The following is an 18,789-nucleotide window of genomic DNA, read 5'->3' as shown; positions in this document are numbered from 1 at the left end:
TATATATATACTCAAATAACGTAGTCTGTTAGGAGTGTTCCAACTTTATTGCCTTACTTTTCAAAGAGAATGTTGAAATACAGCAAATTTCAGCAGCGCCAGTCAAATATGGGCATCCCAGTAAAGTGAACACTGTAGGCAGTCGAGCCTGGCAATTATTATGATATATATAACATTTAGGTTCACTGAAGATGATCGGTGTATCCTGCGTTGTCCTAGTTGTTGAAACTAACAGTCTAGGAACTCATTCTGCAATATTTAATGAGAAGAACGTGACGGGACGAACTCAATGTGGTTGTCTCAGAAAAAGACACGCTTAGTGATACGTAAAACTGTTTATCTTATAAGAGATCATTGTTGTACAAGACAGAAACGCTGGGTATATGATGAATTTATCTATTCTTGTGAATTGCTGTTACCAGTAACTAAGCATTCAGTCATTAGCTAAATGGTGAAAGTCTGTTAGTTTTGAAGGGTAAAGGTTACTGTGTCTGGCTAATGACAAACTAATCGGATAGTTGGGTTTACAGTACTGAAGAGACAGTTATCATGATCCAGGTTGCTGTTCCACTGACAAGCAGTAATATAATAAGCCAAAATAAAATGTGGAAACCATCTTTTCGGCGCCTATATATATATATATATCCATTAAGGGGACTGTAAAGAAATTTTTAGGTGGGACATTATTGAAACCATCTTGCGCCTATATATATATATATATCCATTAAGGGGACTGTAAAGAAATTTTTAGGTGGGACATTATTGCTCGTTGGAGGGATGGCTGCATTCATTCGTTAATCCATTTGTCATGTGGTATGCGTGAGCCAACTTTGCTAATACACCTGCCATTCATTCAGTAGTAACTCTCAGCACTTCGACGTGCCGCCACGCGAAAGCTGTTTAACTTAGTAACTTGTAACTCCAAGTGAACCGCTACTTGGAATTGACTGGCATCTTGTAATTCTGATCATGACTGAAGTTCCACGGCAGTCAATGCGTGGGGTGTGCAGTGTCTCTAAGGTTCTCTCTGGTTAGTACATGCATCACCATCCCTCGGATAGTCTTCCGAACACTGCCAAACGTGCAACTTATCCAATGTCTCCAACAAATACACTCATTCGCATATCAATTTGGTTTTCACGGAAGACTCCGTTGAATCTCATTCTTGACGGAAACTGGCAGACTGCTCTTGAGCCTCAAGAAGGGTGAAACTGGTCGCTGGCTGTCGAAGAGTTTTCAGCAAGCTTGTGTGTAGTTTTTTTAGACTAATGTCTTATTAGTTCTTATCAAATGTGAATATCCTTGTACTAATGTAGGTGAACACTATTGAACCTTATAGGCATTCGTTGCGAGGGTTTACGCTCTGAAATATTCCACTTTGTGATCTCACGCTTCTTTTGACCTCTTTTTGACAAAGCGGCTGTTTTAAACAGGGCACTCAAACAAGTTGAATCAGAATTGTCCAACATGCCGGACAAAAAAAGCTTTCCCGAGCGCAGAGTGCCTTTACGATAAAATGTTTATATTTAATGCAACTAACTTCATTCTCCATCTTTTTGGCATGAATTGTTCACAACAGTAGAGCGCTGCATCTTCACCGAATCTGCTGGCGTGTGGAGGGTCGGGGTGGGTATAGTGAAGTGAAAGGAAGGGAAGACTCAAAGAAAACAGATTGCATAAGTTTAGTAGGATACACAGTCAAGACGTTTCCGTTGGATTTCAGTTACCCTAGCACAGTTCAAATGCGCAGGACAGTTCGACCTTGTAGCACAACAGCCCTCCTGTTAGAGATACTTTCGACGATGAACAAGTAATTCTCGTAAAGAAAACTACTCACAAAGTTGCTAAAAACTCTTCGACAGCCCACGACCGGTTTCACTCTTCTTGGGTTTCACTCTTCTTCTTCTTCTTCTTCATCAGATAGGCGCAGTCCCCGAGTTTCCATCAACCTTATGTTCTCTTTGAACCCAAATTGGACTGTTTTCAAGAAATACACTCATTTGCAAATCACGAGAAACTCAACTGGATCTCTCGTTTATGATATTCTACAGCTGAGTGTGCTGCACACAGGCCGCCTTCTAGTATTGAAGTCTTGTTTGACTGTGAGAACCCCCTATATTTCATGATTTTATCGTTTTCTTGACAATTTCACCAGCTTTATCGGATCAATATCACAGTTTCCAACTATATTTTGCTGCATATTAAGCCGAATGCTGAGCATGATGGCGACCTGTTGAACTTTCGATTTTCTTTGTGGACGTCCATTTCCAGCCTTTCAATACGACCCGATTTAATGTATCAACTATTGACCAAAGAATCAGGCAGCTGGAACAGGAAAGTGGGCATCAGGGTGGACTGCCTGGTTTTCTTGAAGAATTTGAAGAATTACATCAGGAACCTCAGGCAAGTTATCTTAACTATATCATTTTACAATGCCCAGGTATATTCTGTTCATAATTTGTTTGGTGTAAGTTTCTCTGTATCTGCTTGGCATGCGTATCGGCGGTTACTAACTTCTTTTGAGTTCAGTACACTTTGGCTATCTCCCACCTTAGAATATAGGCATTTTCCGGCTCCAATACTCTTACACTCGGGATTGAATTTGTTCAATCTTGGAACGTGAACCGTGTGACCTTAAAATTTGCACTGGATCCAACGTCTCAACAACACCACTCCTCTCTCACGGCTTAGTAGTGTGACGGCGTTTATCTTATACTGAAGCTTATCGGCAAGAAAAACTGGGTTGACCCTGCAGGTATGGTTAGTTCGGGCTCTCAACCATTATTAGGTATGGGTTTGACAGCATGGGACTCAGGGACTTCGAAGTGTACAGTCTTGAGAGTGATGTTGGTTGACCACCTGTTACAGTGTCTAGTTCAAGTCACCGCGCTGAACTCCTATTTTTCACAGAATTTGCTCACGAACGCACTGAGATCTCTGTATCACTGACTAGTAAGTTGCCTTCAACTAAAGTCAACCCTTTCGTTGTTGCAGGCAGTTTCGTATGGCCACCTCGCTAAAGAGCTAGATCTTACATGCCACAATTTTGTGAATAAAAAGCAACAGCTTTTGTTAGGCTTTGAATTTGCCGTTAGCTATTCGCTTATCGCCCTCGGTCTCCCGCGAGTAGCGTCAATCCTCGGGGGGTTCACTACTTCCACGTTGGTTATTCATCTTAGCGTACCGGTTGTGCGTATCACTTGGCGTATCACTTGCCAACACTTGGTGCACTTTTCTCATGCTAGGCTGTAATCTTATTGATCCCACATGTGTTTCTTTATTTCAGACAAAAAATAGTTCTCGAGAAAAGGGGTCAATGGCGTACAATCGAGATAAAAATCGGTATAAAAACATACTCCCGTTTGATCGAACACAAGTCGTACTCTTAGACGGTGATCCCAACGAACCTGGCTCCGACTACATCAATGCCAACTATATTTGCTGGCCTGTAAGTAACTCGTGGTGCGCTGAGCGGTAGCTGTTTTTATGTGATTATGAATATAGCCGTGACTATCTTTCGTTTTTTGTTCTTTAATCAGGTTCTTGGCTAATCGCATGAGAACTTCAGGTTATCATAGTGGTTGGGACGAGCCTTCATGGCAAGTCGGCTGATGACTCCTTTTGTTAGTGGAAATTTTGGGATTTACTAGCTTTCTGAGAGGTGGTGCATTTGATGAGGCCTTACGACAGGGAGCCACAATCTCTTGTTCCGTGCATTTTCGTCAGCTTTTCGACCATGCTCATCCTCCCTTCCACAGTGACTTACTTTAATGTCCGTTTTGACATGGAAATATTAATAAGACTATCCTGAAACGTTCCACCCAAATTAGCTGAGTATCCTGCTGATTGTACGATGGAAGCAGTTACGAACCAGATTAAAGAGTATCTTACTTCTCAGAATCGAACTTTTTCCACTCGAGGTCTCCTACCTGGACAAGATCTTTCAAGAATGCCCTTGTGGAGACTATTCATTCGTTGCTTAACTACGTTTGTAGTAATCTGAGTTTGTTTCCCCACTAGGTCTCGCAACCTATTTTGCCTTTTGGTACACCGTGGTGCGCGGAGTAGCATATCAAGGGCCAGTGTGGTAACCGTGCGATCACAACAGGAGCTCATCACTCCTTTGTTGCAAAATAGGAAGGACTGGTATTACTAAGTGTTATTGTTTTGACATTATTAGGCTGAAACCACTCCATAATGAATACAGAGGCTTGAATTTTCAAGCATATAGCTTCCATTCTGTCCGGTTGGGAACCAACATTCTGTGGCGTTTGGCAGTGTTATGTTCTTTGGTTGTGCTTGGTGTCCATGGGATCCAGAATTTTATATATGTTGGCTGTACACACTCTGACAAGCCGAGCTTTCTTCTGATGATGTGCATAGTCAAGTTGAATATTTTTTCGAACATTCCTCCGCGTACGCTCTAGCATTGGTTACGTTAGTTTTGTTGACAGTGCAATCTCTATCCATTTGATCCCACTGAAATGACTTCTTGTACATCTGCTTGGTACTCACAAAAGAATGGGTATTTTACTGCTGTTTTCTCCCTGTCGTATCACCTAACTTGCGTGCAAAAAGGGGGTACGATGGGCTGCCTCAAATGCCAAGGGACATCTTCAAACATGATGCTCTCCATCTTCCATTGGAGTTTCCTGTTTTTGTGGTTTACAGTTGCGGAATTTTCGTTCCGTTTACTGACATGTTTGCTCTTTGGAGGTTCTTTACAAGAGTAAGAGGACTGTCTCATGCGTGTGACGACATTAATGGTCTTTGACCTGTAGTGCATTGAAACTAACATAGAGCCCGGTATGCTTCTTTGCTCTCCTAACTTTGGTACTAGTTGCTGATTTATTGTTTCCATAATGAGGCGGAAAACACGTTAGAAGAAATGCTTCGTTACATCGTCTAAACCGAGATGTCTTATCGGTTGTGAAATCGCGAATGGACACCAGCAAATGACTCTGGGTAATCTTCGAGTTCCTCTTCCTCAAAGCCGATACATTTCCATGCAACCTATTTGATAATTTTTTTGGTTACTCAAGAACTTTGGTTTAGGGTTAAGTGGTTGCTTTGGTGACACTAATCCGCGAATCTAACAGCTCGAATTAGTTAAGTTAACCTATGGTCAGCTTTCCGGAAGGGTTGGGATCTTCGTGACCCTGGGCTTCAACTAAAATGATCAAGTGTCGGAGTGATATGTTTATTGTTCCTGGACCTTGTCTGGAGCCGTCCAGGTAAAGATCTCATCCAGCCATCTCGTAGATTTGTATCTGAGGTTTGGTCCGCTTCCCTAAACATACCACCACTGGCCTGCATGAGCTCGAATTTCTCAGTGATTAAGATGCGAACTTACTAATGGAAGGTCCGCGGTTCGAAATCAAGTGCAACACCTCGAATGCTCCTGTCTAGGCTTGGGCGACCTGGCAGTACCTTAGCCTCCGTGTTTCCTTCGGGTGAAATGGCAGCTAGGATCCGAAAAGGTGGTAAGGACTCATGGTTTTAATGAATGAGTATAGAAATGTGGATCATTTCCAGAGGCTGGCTGCCTCGTTCCTTCCGACCAACTAGCCTCTGTTAGCCAAATCCGGACGAAGCCCCCTATTTTTCGGTAAGCAGATGAGGGATTTGTAGGCAATGCTGTTCCTCAACAGAGTCCCCCTAAAGGGAACACGCTTCTGAGAAGCGCGCGAAATCCTTCAATTCCAGAGTTGCTCGTATAGCAACTGACCCCGGGTAGTTATAGCGTAGTATCTATTGTCGGTTCAATGCTATGACTTTTCAGTAGTTCAGCGAGCTCTTTTTTGGTACAGAAATAAGGCTAAACAACCATTCATGTCCTCAGGCATTTATTTTCGTTTCTGCGTAGCGTCCGGTTTTCGGTGTGTGGCTGGCTGTTGGGAAACTTGGACGATTTTAGGACAACATGGTGTTTCCTGGGCTTCCAATACTGCTGTTTGCCTTCGTTGCAGTTTGTGACTGTCGCATTCCAGTTCACTGTGTACAGTTGGACACGCGCTTCCTTACTTCACGAGCCCTCATTTTCGAGATCAGTCTGTCTAGACCATCCATAAGATTAACCGGCATTGTGTTTATCACCAGCAGCGTGTATTATTTCGAGAGAACGGCAGAAGGATTGTTTCCATTCGCCGTGAGACTAAAGTGGCAGAGTAGGTCAAACTATTGATGCTATCGTCCACTGTATCGATGACGAAAACATCAATAGGTCGTCCTCGGAAAATGGGCTTTGACAGAAGGAATGATCATTTATTGTCGTCGTTAAGATTTTCTGGGAGTAACGTTTGGTTGTTGATTAGGGTGATAGTTGATCTGTTCGCCGAGTTTAGCAATCTGCCTAAAGGCCTTCCGTCACTATTCAGGGAGATATCGTCCGCTGCTACCTGGGCGACAGTGGATTAACTCAGCAACCAAAATTTAGGTAAGTATGTTTGTGTGGTTGCCTTCTGATCCATTTGCATTGAGCTATTTCTCGTTCTCGTTTTTTCAGGTCCAGCTTACCGAATCTCTATCCAATGGCAACTCTTCTTCAGCTATGACCAGTAGTGGACTTGGCAATACTCATCAGCTGCAGTCCGCCAAACTGGGTACTGGGTCTTCAGTTGGATGTCTCACCGTTGGACACAATATCACCCAACCTGTTTCATCAATGAATTCCGCCGCACCGTTCTTTTTCAATGGAAAACCTCGTTACATTGCCACCCAAGGTGTAGTACATTCCACGCAAGACTCTTTCTGGCGTATGTGCTGGCAAGAGCGAAGCGCAGTGATCGTGATGATAACAAAAATTGTTGAAAGAGGTCGCGTAAGTATTGGATCGCTTGTTTTTTCTTCATTCTCAGGAGTTGTTTTACTCACCGTCATTTTTGTGGCACGTACTGGACACTGCTGTGCTCAACTTATGCTAAAGATGTACCGCTTATGTGCTCTAATGGCCCAGTTAGGCCCAGTAGTCTGAGTCCCCGTTCAGGTCATTTTCGTTATACATGTCTCACGGCCTCATAGTTGTTATCTCAACCACTAGCGTTTCATCCTTTTGAGGCACACAACACTATTTTCATGACTAGAGTTGTGTTTGTTTGGGTTACCTCAAACCAGCTAGTTGGACCCTACCTCGACGGCTCTAGTCAGCGCCATCAGGTTTAGACAGCTAGCTCGTTTTTTCAACCATTCATCGTCATCATCAACAGAGACATCAGTATTGACACTGATGCTTCACTACGGTACGACTACGGGGTTTATCTAATTGTTTTTAAAGCCTTGGAATGAAAACGAGTGGGTGAAGGCGATCGAGGGTTGGCCTATCCTAAGCATTCTAAGGTGCCTACACCCCCAAGCGCTCAATCAGACAATCTGGGAAGAAACTGACAGTACAAACGCCACTTACATCGGCCTTCCGTTTTTTCAATGCACTCACTCAAGCGTATGAGGGTTCATGAGGACCCATCCTGGAAGGCGTACTGTACCAGCGACACTCAAACCCTTCCTAATCTCTTTAACGCCCTTCTGCCAATTCGTACGTTGTCCGCCTCGCGGTTTGCGCTATTCTGAAGGGGGCACAGTGTACAACACTTCTCAGTAGACGGTGTTTTGACATGCGTAGCACAGGGCTGATCCACCGTATTTGATGCAGCTGATGTTTTCCGCGATTGAGGTACTTGTTGCGCAACCAAATATCCGTTTTTTTATCACCTCTTAGTAACCCGTTCACGCCATTTGAATCCAGCAACGCTTCTGTGGTTTCGGTTTTCAAAAACGTGAAGACGCCTCACACCATCTGTCCGCAGAGGCCACGTCTCGCACTCAATACGGAAACGCAGCCCTTACTGTAGCCTTGTACACGCGACCCTTAAGATCCAGGAATGTGCGTTTTCGGCGCCACAAGTGACGTAGATTAGGAAGCGTGATTGAGGTTCGTGTACTGGCCTCATCAGACGCACTTCCTTCAGAGCTAATACAAATACCAACGTATGTGAAATTCTCCATGACCTCCAATGATTCTCTGAATTGTAACGGGTATGTTCAGAGACTGCACGTCTTAAGGCATGACTTTACACCTTGAAGGTGGCGGGCGCATGATGAAAGATAGTATGATGGTGAAATACACTCATTTGCAAACAAACTTATGAGTAACGTCTTACGTCTATAGTAGGGTGGTGTCTAGAGATTGTGCTTCGCCTTGATCCTCAAAGATGAAGATAATATCGTCTGCTTACTCAAGATCGACACAGGTTTTCACCAGCAACAATCTTCAATACCAGCAGCACGATAACGCTTGAGTAGAGGTATACACTCGGATACTACTTAGGCTGAAAGAGTCTCCATATTCACAGTCCACCTTTCTGTTGAAGGCCCACAGATGGCTAGCTGAATTGGTGTTCCAATTATTTTGTCCACTGTTCCAAACGTTCTCGTTTACTGGATATCGGAGGCCATTTCGATCTCTGATAGTTTCAGACAAAATTGGTTTCCAAGGGCCAGTCAAACGAATCAGATGGGACAGCTTGCGAACGTTTTCAGAATTTTTTGCATCTTCGGCATTTCACATCCACACTCAGCTTCACTTGACATCGGGTTTATTTTCGGTTACGACCGAGAAAAATCTGTCACCGGGCCTCCAACAAATCGTGGTCCTATGAGTGATCCAATGTTCGGATTATGTTGGCTGGATTATACCGCATACGGAAGTTCCAGCTCTGAGTAGCACTGTAGGTATGTTCCCACTGGCCGTTAATATCCGACATCGAACCGTCCCGCTGGTGTTCGAGAAGCTAGTTGTGATAGGTTCTTTGGATTTCTGGGTCCACTAGCTTCTCAGTTGCTGAGGTGTACGCGTTTCCGTAGACCTGAAAACTGGAATGAGAAGGAGCAGCGCACATGTGCATGGTCGGAATCCGCTCTAGTATTCTAGGAGGAGCGACAGGGTAGTGATTGACCCTGGTTACCGATAACTGACAGCGATTTGGCTTGTTTGGTTTCGGCACTAGTCCGTTGGTGAGCACCACGTTGTCAAGCAGTTTCCGCTGTTTCGGAAATCGGTACTGCCAAGGAACAGTCCGGATCGGCACACATCTAAGGCAGACGGTATCCGTTTTCCATGCTTCCCGTATCCAACCCAAGACAACCACCCACTCAGCGCTTGATCTACTTACCTGAGTGTTCATGTCTCTAGCAACCACAATGGTGTATGGGCTTTTAGCCGTTTGTAGACGAGCATATTGACCGTCTTTGGCAGATTCGGAGCTTCAGTCCGTTGGGGCGCAAGCAGATAGAACAAGCTGGGTGCGATGGACCTCACATTTTCGAGATTCTCCCACGGAGTTCGCCAAACAAACTGCACAGGAGTGACTGTCAACGGGTATTCAATCAACTAGAGAAGCTCCCGCTCGGGTGCTCAATGCACTACCCACCCCAGCATATCCAGCTATCACAGCCTTTGCATCATGAGCGATGCGCTTCCGGAACCTGAGAAAGAGCGAGGTTGCACTCAGAAAGGTTACAGTACTTGCATCATTTTCCTTGTTTCTGACAGACCACTCACTTCAATGAACAGTTGATCCAGGGTGCGAGCAAGGGCCACCTGTTTTTCTGCATACTTCAGTGTGCTAACAATAAAGGTAGCTAAGTAGACCGGCCGTCGGGGTTTGGAAACAGACCTCGAAGTGGTTAGGGCTGTTGCCGAACAGAGACATACAGAAGCTACAGCTGAGCGTCATGCTGTGTGAACGAAGTGGTCACTCCTAATACTAGGATATGTGAAGTTAGTATTCAAATTGGGGCGGGGTAGGGTAAGGTAGATGAGGAAATGTGTAAAAGTGTAAGAAGGGAGGCGTCAGCAATATCATGTTATCTGCTATCCGCCCTGTTGTATGCAGCAAATGAGGCCACGCGGTTGGTGACAGGACGCGATTGCCAATGTGACATGAGATCAAGGTTAAATTGTATCGTTGTTGCATGTGGGCTGCGATACTGTCAGGGCGTCCACACCTAGACAGGAGGACGATTAGGGTCCTCAATCAAAGCCTTTTACTCAAAAGTCTAACCGCAACGCAGCGTTTTTTCGCGTAAAATGCAAATGCATTACTATTATTACAGGACACTTTGCCATACATGTTCCACCTCCAACCTGGAGGACCGAAAGACTGTGTTGGTCAAACGTCTAACCATTGATCAACCTGGTGTGAGACTCTGGTGTCACGCGGACACCACCCAGTCAGTCATTCAGACCCTTGTGAACTTTAATCACATGATTAATTCTTGTATTTGTGATCCATTTAGATCTCAGATGTGATGTGTTCATAGCGCAGTTAGGGGAAACGGACTCAAGTTTAGCTTACCTTGTGTTTTTGTACAATCCGACGTACTCAGACGACTGTAGCGTCAGAAGTGGATTGAATTGTTTATGGGTAGACGAGGTCGGTGTAAAATCTAGCAGCATACATTTCACAAACGGTGTGGTCCTTTCGATCAAGTGATATCCCTTGAAGGGTGCTGTCTTCGATATCGAATTCAAAGGGATGACTGCTGAAGGGTACATAGTCAATCACGAAAGCTTCAACTATCCCCAATTAGACAGGTTTTCGGTCAGCACGCATTCGCGTTTCAATAGAGACATCAGATGGTATCTATGGGCTTATTTCAGTGGAACTGTCGTTGCTGGTTTTACCACCAACAATAACACTACAGCAAACACTGAAAATGTTCCAAAAATCCATTCCTGTTGACCACGGTTCTCACTGCAGTTGTACATAACGTGGCTGTACACCATGCCACAATAGATAGGTAGGCTTTTCTCAGCTTGAACAGCCCAGCTGATACCGTTTGTTTTTGCTAACTTTACTCGACAGCTTTCCTCAGACCGTAGCTCGCCCATTAGTGCTGAATTAATTTCTTTTCAGGAGAGACTTGGGATAATGAATGTGCCCTTTCTGAGGATTTCTGAAATCCGCCCGCTATTTCTCTCCAACTAAATCATTCAAGCTTTTTGGATGTCTCATTCTTTGTTTGAGTAGACTATCAGGGTAGCTAGCTAGCCGTCTCCGGGCTGGTCTCATCAGGTGCGTTCGAAAACATTCCACCCTCAACATTTTTTGGAATCGAATCGAACGTAGTCCGTATTTTGCCAGCTGCCAATGTGGCGAATGTATCAACTAGAAAGATTTTGTTGTGGTGGTGGTAATATATGTATTTTGCGGTCCAACTGCTAATTTTAATGCACACCGGTAACTAATACTTTTTCAGAATAAATGCGTCCGCTATTGGCCTACGGAGCAAGAAGGGGAGCTGACTTTCCATACTTATGGTCATACTCTGCGTGTGCGACACATTTCCGAACGCAATTCCGTGAATTATACGCTTCGACAGTTGCTTCTGATTCGAGAGCCCTGCGAGACCGGAAAGCCGCAGCCCTCGGACCAACTTGTCACTAGTGGTTCAAACATTAACACTTTGGAAACAACCCAGGAGTCTGGTCTGCTTTCGAAGAATCCCAATTCTGATCTCGCCTCTTCACATCCCAAATCAACCGTTCCGTCGGATACGAATACTGACCCCACAGACGACCGAAGTTTCACTGTCTACCATTACCACTTCACTGTGTGGCCGGACCACGGAACACCAAGTGACCCGTCCTGTGTGCTGGATTTCATGCACGACATTTCTGCCAGACAAGTGAGTAGCTTACGACGTTCTCCCAGATCATCGTCTGTTACTCCCATCTTCAATAAATTTCCTGCAATCGTCCCGTGAGGTTTTTCGTCACTAATTATATTGCCGGGGCAGTTTGCAGCTCGCTATGATGCCATTAGCTGTAAACCGGAAAAAAATTACTGTCAAACACATTCCACGTTGACTTCGGGACAGCTTAAGGCGCAAACTTAACGGCCGGAATCTCCGTGGCTCGAAACCAGCTCCAGCATCTCAACTGCTCCTGTCTAGGCTTAGGCAACCTCAGGCCTCGTGTTTCCTTCATCTGGCATGGCATATAAGCACCGAAAGAGTGTTATGGCGGATTGTTTATACTGATTATCACTATCGCCCCGTGTTGTTTTGCTATCTGGCGATTGGACTCTTGAACGACACCCTAGTTGTTTGTTATCTTGGTCATTTGGTCCACTTCAGTTGTTGTGTCGTCGAAAACAATTAACAAAGGTTGAACGGCTTCCCTTAAAATAAGATTGTGTTCCTATAGGAAACTACCCACAAGGTAGTTTCGACATCCCACGACCGATTTCGCCCTTCTTGGGGCTCATCAGGTAGGCGCAGTCCCCGAGTTTCCATCAACCTTATATTCCACTTGAACCCAAATTGGATTGTTTTCGAGAAATGAATGTGACATACTGTCACACCTTGGAGGTGATGGCGTGTTCAGTTACCTCGGGAACTGGGTAGCTATGCTTTGAAGTCGATAGCGTTGATGCACGATGCGCGATTGGGCTGTTCTTGCCAGTCCCGTTCACCATTGTTGAGTTGAATTCCAGGGTCCCTATCCAGGGAGGCGGTATTGTTTTGATACTTCGTTCCCAGGTCATACACTGCCACCGCTCCGTCGCTTCCACTCAGCACAGGGCGGAAAAAGCTCTGCGAGGCAGACGGTATTCTTGCATGCGGAGTACGTGTCTTAACCACTGTAGCCTAAGAAGCGTGAGTAATTTATCTATCTCGGGAGAGTTCGTTATTCCTAGACTCATCTGGTGTACCTCAGTGCTAATCCGATGTTTCCCCATACACCCGGCTAACGCTTCGGAGACACCGATGGTCAAACACTGATATCTTTCGTATGTCCTCTGCGCGTAGAGGCAACGTCTTGGATCCATAAAGCATCATAGATTGCGGTGTAAACTCTGCCTTTGACAGACGAACTGACGTCACGTAGAGGCCATGGATGTCGGAGATTGGAAAAGGCTATCCTGGCCTTCCCGATTCGAGAAACGATCTCATCTCCAGCCAGTCCACTGGAACGTACACAAGTGCCCAGGTGTAGTGCTGCTTACACTTTTGCCTACGCTAATTTCTCAATATCGCTTTGTATCTGGTGGCTCAGCTTAGTAGTGGGAACTGTACGGTATCAACACGAAACCGTCCTGGACAACTGCTGAATGTGAGTCACTCAGTAGTTGTATATTACAACTTCATATTTGATATCTGCCGCGCCACAGTCGTCCATGGCTGGTCAAATTGAGTTTAAAAAGTCATTTTGGCAAGTGATGTATCACTTACTTTATTCCTGTTGCTCGATAAGTTACGGCATCACAGTATGTTTCGTCTTCTGTAATAGAACAGAACTGGTGAAAATTACCGAGGCTAGCGCATTAACACGAAGCAACTCAAGGTCAACACACCTACGCTTCTCACAACCGCGTGACAACTAACTGCGTGCAAATGCTAGGGTTGCCAACACTTCTCGACTCACTAGTCGCCACACTATAGGTATCCAGTTTAATGTAATCCCCGAGCTCATCCTTCTACCTTTCTGTCTACGACAGTTGGCATTTATCCTCGCTCACACCACCGATCATCACAACCACTTCTGGCATTTTGCCAAATTCAACGACTTGTCCATTATCTGGGCTATTCAGAAGCGATGGTATGCAACACAAGCACCGTGCGCTCCCAGTCGTAGCTACCCGAACTCATATGCTGCTAATATTCCGGCTATTCACGTCAAAGTGCATTCATTATTCGTTCTTTTTCTGTCAGACGCATGTAACTTTCTATGTGGGCGGGACAAGTAATGTGCGCGCCCATTGTTCACCTTGTTTTTGTGCCAGCTATACTACCATCTTGTTGCGCACTAGCCGCACAACGTAACGGATTAGTCTACTCAGATATGTTTCGGATACTTCAATTCACAGGATTACTTTCCTGTTCGTTGTCTGGGAAACACCTAACTGTCTGTTTTCTTACTAAACGTTAGCTTGGGTTTATTACATTGACATGGCTTTTTGCCTTGAGCCTCTCGGTTGCATTACACTGCCTTCCTTTCTTTGAGAAAGGCGTCACCGCCAGTTCACACTTCTAGGGTAATTGTATTCTCCCTCAAAGCTTTGCTAGGCCATTCAACTTACGTTTGGTAATTGTTATTCCTGTCGAACGGGTCGAGGTGGCCCAGATACCTTCGTTTTTCTCTGTCTGAAGGACTTACAGATATGTGATGGCTATTTGATTGCGTTATTCAAAAACGGCTTCAGTTTCACCTTCAGTCGTTGTCTTTCGGGAGAGTCTTGACACTAGAACTACAACTTTTCCACTTTTTGTCAGTATCGACTTTTCACTGAAACTACAGCTGTTCCCTTTCAGAGAGGAACCCTGGTACGTTTTCTTTCCGTCCCTTTTTAGCCATTAGATTCGAATGGCCCTGGATGATATAATACCTGATCTTAATAGCTGAAGCAATTGATACTCACTGTAGACTGTTTTGACCCCTCAAATAGTCCAAACATGACCAGTATCATTTCCGGAATCCATGTCAACCTTTGTAAACCGACCGATTGGGTATCAGACTGATTGTAGGGCTTGTAATGGATTTCGATCAGTAAAGAACACAACTGAATAGGTTATCCTTATGTGACCGTAACAGCGGATCCCAGTGGCCCAGTAACGGTCGATAATGAGTTTCACTCACTAATGAGGCGCACTTTTGATTGATATATCCCCGCGATCAATTCACTGTAAGCATTAATTGACCCTCGTTTGAATATCTGCTCATAGCTAACACTTGATCCATTTACTGAGCTATGCTCACGAACACAAGCCGTATTGGCCGGAAAACTCATATCGGACACTAGTCAGTAGACAAAAACTGGGCTGTCAGTTAGTCTTCTTTTACCACCATGGGCGCAATGTTATGACAGCAACAAAATGAAGTGGACTGATCGGACCGGAACTTTACTACGACGGTGGCAATGTGTCAATCAGCAATTGAGGGTGTTCGCATGTTCATATTGTTTGCGAAATCAGATTATGTGAACCACTCAGCACGTGGTGCACGAAGCTTAGAAACGCTGGAAAGTGGGAGAGTGTGGGAGAGTCCTGGAACTAGGTAGCTACGCATTGGAGGCGATAGCTTTGATGCACGAGCGCCACTGACTGCGCGATCGGGCCATTTCTGCCAGTCTCATTAACCATTGTTGAGTTGGATTCCGGGGTCCCTATCCAGGGAGGTGGTAGTGTTTTCACACTTCGTTCCCAGGTCACACACTGTCTACCACTCGGTCCCTATCCAAGGCAGTCGCCTTGTGGTGGTCGGGCTTTTGTGCTGCAATGATTATACGGGTTACATCGACTGCAACTCACTTCTCAATGATTCAGTAATTTCAGCCGAACGGACGGTGAGCAACCCGACGAGGAACAGTGGGTCCCCGAATTGACAGGAATCGTATCACGAGGCGATCTGGAGATAAATTCGTACCCTCCGCTACGATAGGAGAAGTATGAAGGCAGTAAGGCGTTTCCTCAGGTGACCAGCATGTCCATGTTTATGGAAGCAGCGATGCTGCCTTCCCCGAAGAAAGACAGATTAAAAAGTGGACCTTAAAGGTTGCACACTTCGATCACCCATCGGTTGACCGTAACCGTCGATGCATTGTTCAAAACGGTCGAAGCACTTTTAAAACCAAAGAGTCAGCTTCTGCTCAAAAGGCAGCTGCTGTGCGCAGCTGCATTAGGAGTGAGATATTAATGGCTTACCCCTTGCCCCCTCAGGCCAGGCTGGCCCGCTGCAGCTAAGTGGGTCAGACTTTTGGAAGGGTCCCCCAAGAAAACCCTGACAACCACTGCCTCGCTGTTCAAACTTTTGAGTCAGAGGCTAGGGGCAGATTCCATGAACAACGCCCGACACCGCTCCCACTGCCTTGTGGGTCAGAGTTTTGAATCAAAGACTCAAAGTGGGGTACCTGGACCAAACCCCGTTCTTCGGATTGGGCAACCGAGAAGTATCATTCACCCCTGCAGCTCTTCGCTCTCTAGCCTTCCACCATCACCCTTCCCACCCATTGAACGATGCTGTGCACTCAACCCATCAGCCACTCCCCTAGCAAATATTTCGTGCATGAACCATCGCCCAGAAAAATAAACCAAAATATTCACTTACAAACTTCAAAATATCTGATCCGTACCCTTGGTCGAAGTGGGCACATGACATCTCTTGCTAAAACCTTGCTTCCCCTATCTGTCGATGTTCGTTGTTTCTGCAAAACATTCACACAAGACCCCACTTCGATCTTGCACCTCAAGCCGCTTAGGACAAGCTCATGTTTTTCTTTGGGTATCTGGTGATCCTGACCCAATGACTCCTGGTATATACAGTGTGGGAGTTGCACTCAGCCCAAAGACTGAAAGCGCCTTACTGGATTGTATTTCAGTAAACAGTCGCCTTTCCGCTGTATGGCTGTCTGGTTCAGTTAAAATCAATGTTGTAGACGGCGTTTTTGGTCGTTTCGGCATACGTCCCGGCAGACTACAGTTCTGGGACTAACAAGGACGAGTTCTATCAAGATCTGTCGCGACTGCTTCGGTCAGCATAAAAGACGGATATAATAATCTTGGTGGGTGATATGAATACCCAAGTTGGGTGAGTAAGTCCGGAAGGAGCACATTTTGGTGATAGATTTTTAGTCGATGCTCAGCGTGCGGATAATGCGGAGCGATTGCTTCAATTTCGTGGAGATCACGGTCTGTTCCTGGCCAGTACAAACTTACAGTTGTCAAGTAATGCATTGGACATCTTTGGATAATTTGCTGCTTGTTTTTGGATGAATCTATTTTCATAGTGACCAATGCTGCGTTGAGCAGAATTACCCGCCTAAAACGGAATCATTGTACTTCAGAATCCATTGCACATATACATAAGAAATTTCCTGATGTTTCTCCGCGTTTTTTCCCAATGTTACCGGGAGAATGTTGTTTCGAGGGCCCCAACCATCCAGCCTTCGTGATGATTTACTGAACATGCATCTTTCTATTACCTTTTATTACCATTCAAATTGCAGTTTGTCAGACCCAACGGTCTGACAGCACTGCACCACGAAGGCCCTGGTTGTTACACTAAAATAGTAAAAAAAACAATCTTCCGCCTGTAGCAAGCTTTCGATGCCCAGCTGCCATGCCAACGTGAGGAGGCACGAGGGCTGGAATATTGCCAGGACACCTGTGCCTAGTTAGGAGCACTGGAGACAGTAAAATGGCGAATAGGTCTCACATTATTAGTAGGTGTGGGCGAGATGGACCAAGTAGTTAGAGCGCGAATTTACTGACCGGAAGAGCCGTGGTTCGAACCCGACCTCTGCCTCTCGACTTCCCATGTCTAGGCTTGGGCAACCTGGCAGTATCCCAGCCCTCGTGCTTCCTTCGGGAGGCATGGCAGCTAGGCACCGAAAGGGTGCTACAGCTGGACGGTTTACGGTTTCATTAGTAGTTACATTGAAGTCTAATCGCACCTATCCCTCGGACCCTCCAACTGTTTACACCAGGAACTAAAATGTGGTTCCTCCATTCAACGACACCCCGTAATGACCCCCTCCTGTTGTTGGTCGTTCTGAACTATCCCTTCACTACGAATGAAGTTGCTTCGTTTTCATGAGTTTACTAAGAATACTCTAAATATAGTGCATGCTCACCTTTAAGCCACCGTAAGTGTATAATCCCAAGTATGATTCTGTAAGACTGAATCAACATTGTCCACAATTTTGTTTCTTTAATATTTTTTCATTGTGGTAAAATTCGTGGAGTTGCGGAAAGACTCGACCCTTAGTCATCGATGTTGTCTTATTCCATAGCCATTCTCTCCCACTTAACACTTCTCATTGTTCGTATCTTTGTTCCTAAAGGAGAGTATATCGGGCTCGGGGCCAACCATCGTGCACTGCAGTGCGGGCATCGGCCGAACTGGGACATTTATTGTGATAGATATGTTGATCAACTACATCAAAACGATGGGCCTCAACTGTGACATCGACATTTCGCGAACCATTCAAATGGTGCGTGAGCAACGTTCGGGCATGGTCCAGACGGAGACCCAGTATCGATTTATCTACAAAGCAGTACAGCAATACGTGAATACAATGTCCGAACGTGTGAAGTTGGACAATGTAGGTCTGCTTTCCTCGTTCGCGCCTTATCTGAATGTGTTGATTCTGTAATGTGGAGTGTTTTAACCCGCAGACTTTTCTCTCCAATTTTTACTGTGTGTATCGGGGAACAGGCTCCCTAGGGACATTCTGTTCCGTCTTCGTTAAGGGCTAGAATGTAGCTTTTTGACGTGAAGACAAAGGGACCTTCAAACACAGTACGTAATTAGTTTGCTTGGGCGTCGTACAGCCGTCATTTATTTGAAAACCTTAGTGTAAGGGAAAGAATGAAAGAAGACGGAGAAAGGACTTAGTGCTAATTCAGCCATTTCTAGGTGCCTACACATCCAGACAATCCAGATGGAAACTGACAACAAGACCAGCATTGGCATCGGTTGGCAGCCTTGTGTTGCTGCATCTCTAGATATGCAAATGGAAGATCACACGGACCTCATCACGGAAGGCTAGTCGGACCGATATGACGGAGACTGTTGGTAATTGCTTTCATAATAAAACACCGCAGCTTCTGGTGCTGGACATATTCTCACAGCTGAGCATTCCTTTTTTATCTTGTGGTCAATCAACTAACCTATTTAATGGGGTGGTCCGCTTTTTACACTAAATCAATCCTTTTGAGGCGGATTGGAATGTGCCTTTGAAATGCCTTGTAGGACGACCAGTCCCCCCTATCCCTCATTCAGTTAATATT

The 18,789-nt window shown here is 45.3% G+C and overlaps 2 protein-coding genes across 2 annotated transcripts in view; one reads left to right on the top strand and one right to left on the bottom strand.

The window, feature by feature from the left end:
- The window catches only part of T265_06463 (hypothetical protein), a gene marked incomplete at both ends in the record, with an annotated part of 28,623 nt that extends 18,071 nt beyond the window's left edge, over positions 1-10,552 (bottom strand). The window contains 2 exons of the mRNA XM_009171731.1: positions 7,843-7,966; positions 10,353-10,552. Of these exons, the coding sequence (XP_009169995.1) occupies positions 7,843-7,966; positions 10,353-10,552 (324 nt within the window). The remainder of the gene's footprint in view (positions 1-7,842; positions 7,967-10,352) is intronic.
- Positions 1-18,789, top strand: part of T265_06464 (hypothetical protein) — a gene marked incomplete at both ends in the record, with an annotated part of 39,616 nt that overhangs the window by 13,543 nt on the left and 7,284 nt on the right. Inside the window, 5 exons of the mRNA XM_009171732.1 lie at positions 2,272-2,440; positions 3,180-3,448; positions 6,506-6,820; positions 11,257-11,685; positions 17,841-18,101. Coding sequence (XP_009169996.1) covers positions 2,272-2,440; positions 3,180-3,448; positions 6,506-6,820; positions 11,257-11,685; positions 17,841-18,101 — 1,443 coding nt within the window. The remainder of the gene's footprint in view (positions 1-2,271; positions 2,441-3,179; positions 3,449-6,505; positions 6,821-11,256; positions 11,686-17,840; positions 18,102-18,789) is intronic.

Source organism: Opisthorchis viverrini, assembly GCF_000715545.1.
Source record: "Opisthorchis viverrini unplaced genomic scaffold opera_v5_137, whole genome shotgun sequence".
NCBI lineage: Eukaryota > Metazoa > Platyhelminthes > Trematoda > Opisthorchiida > Opisthorchiidae > Opisthorchis > Opisthorchis viverrini.
The sequence above is the reverse complement of the archived record's forward strand: the minus strand, read 5'-3'. Positions and strand labels throughout refer to the sequence as shown.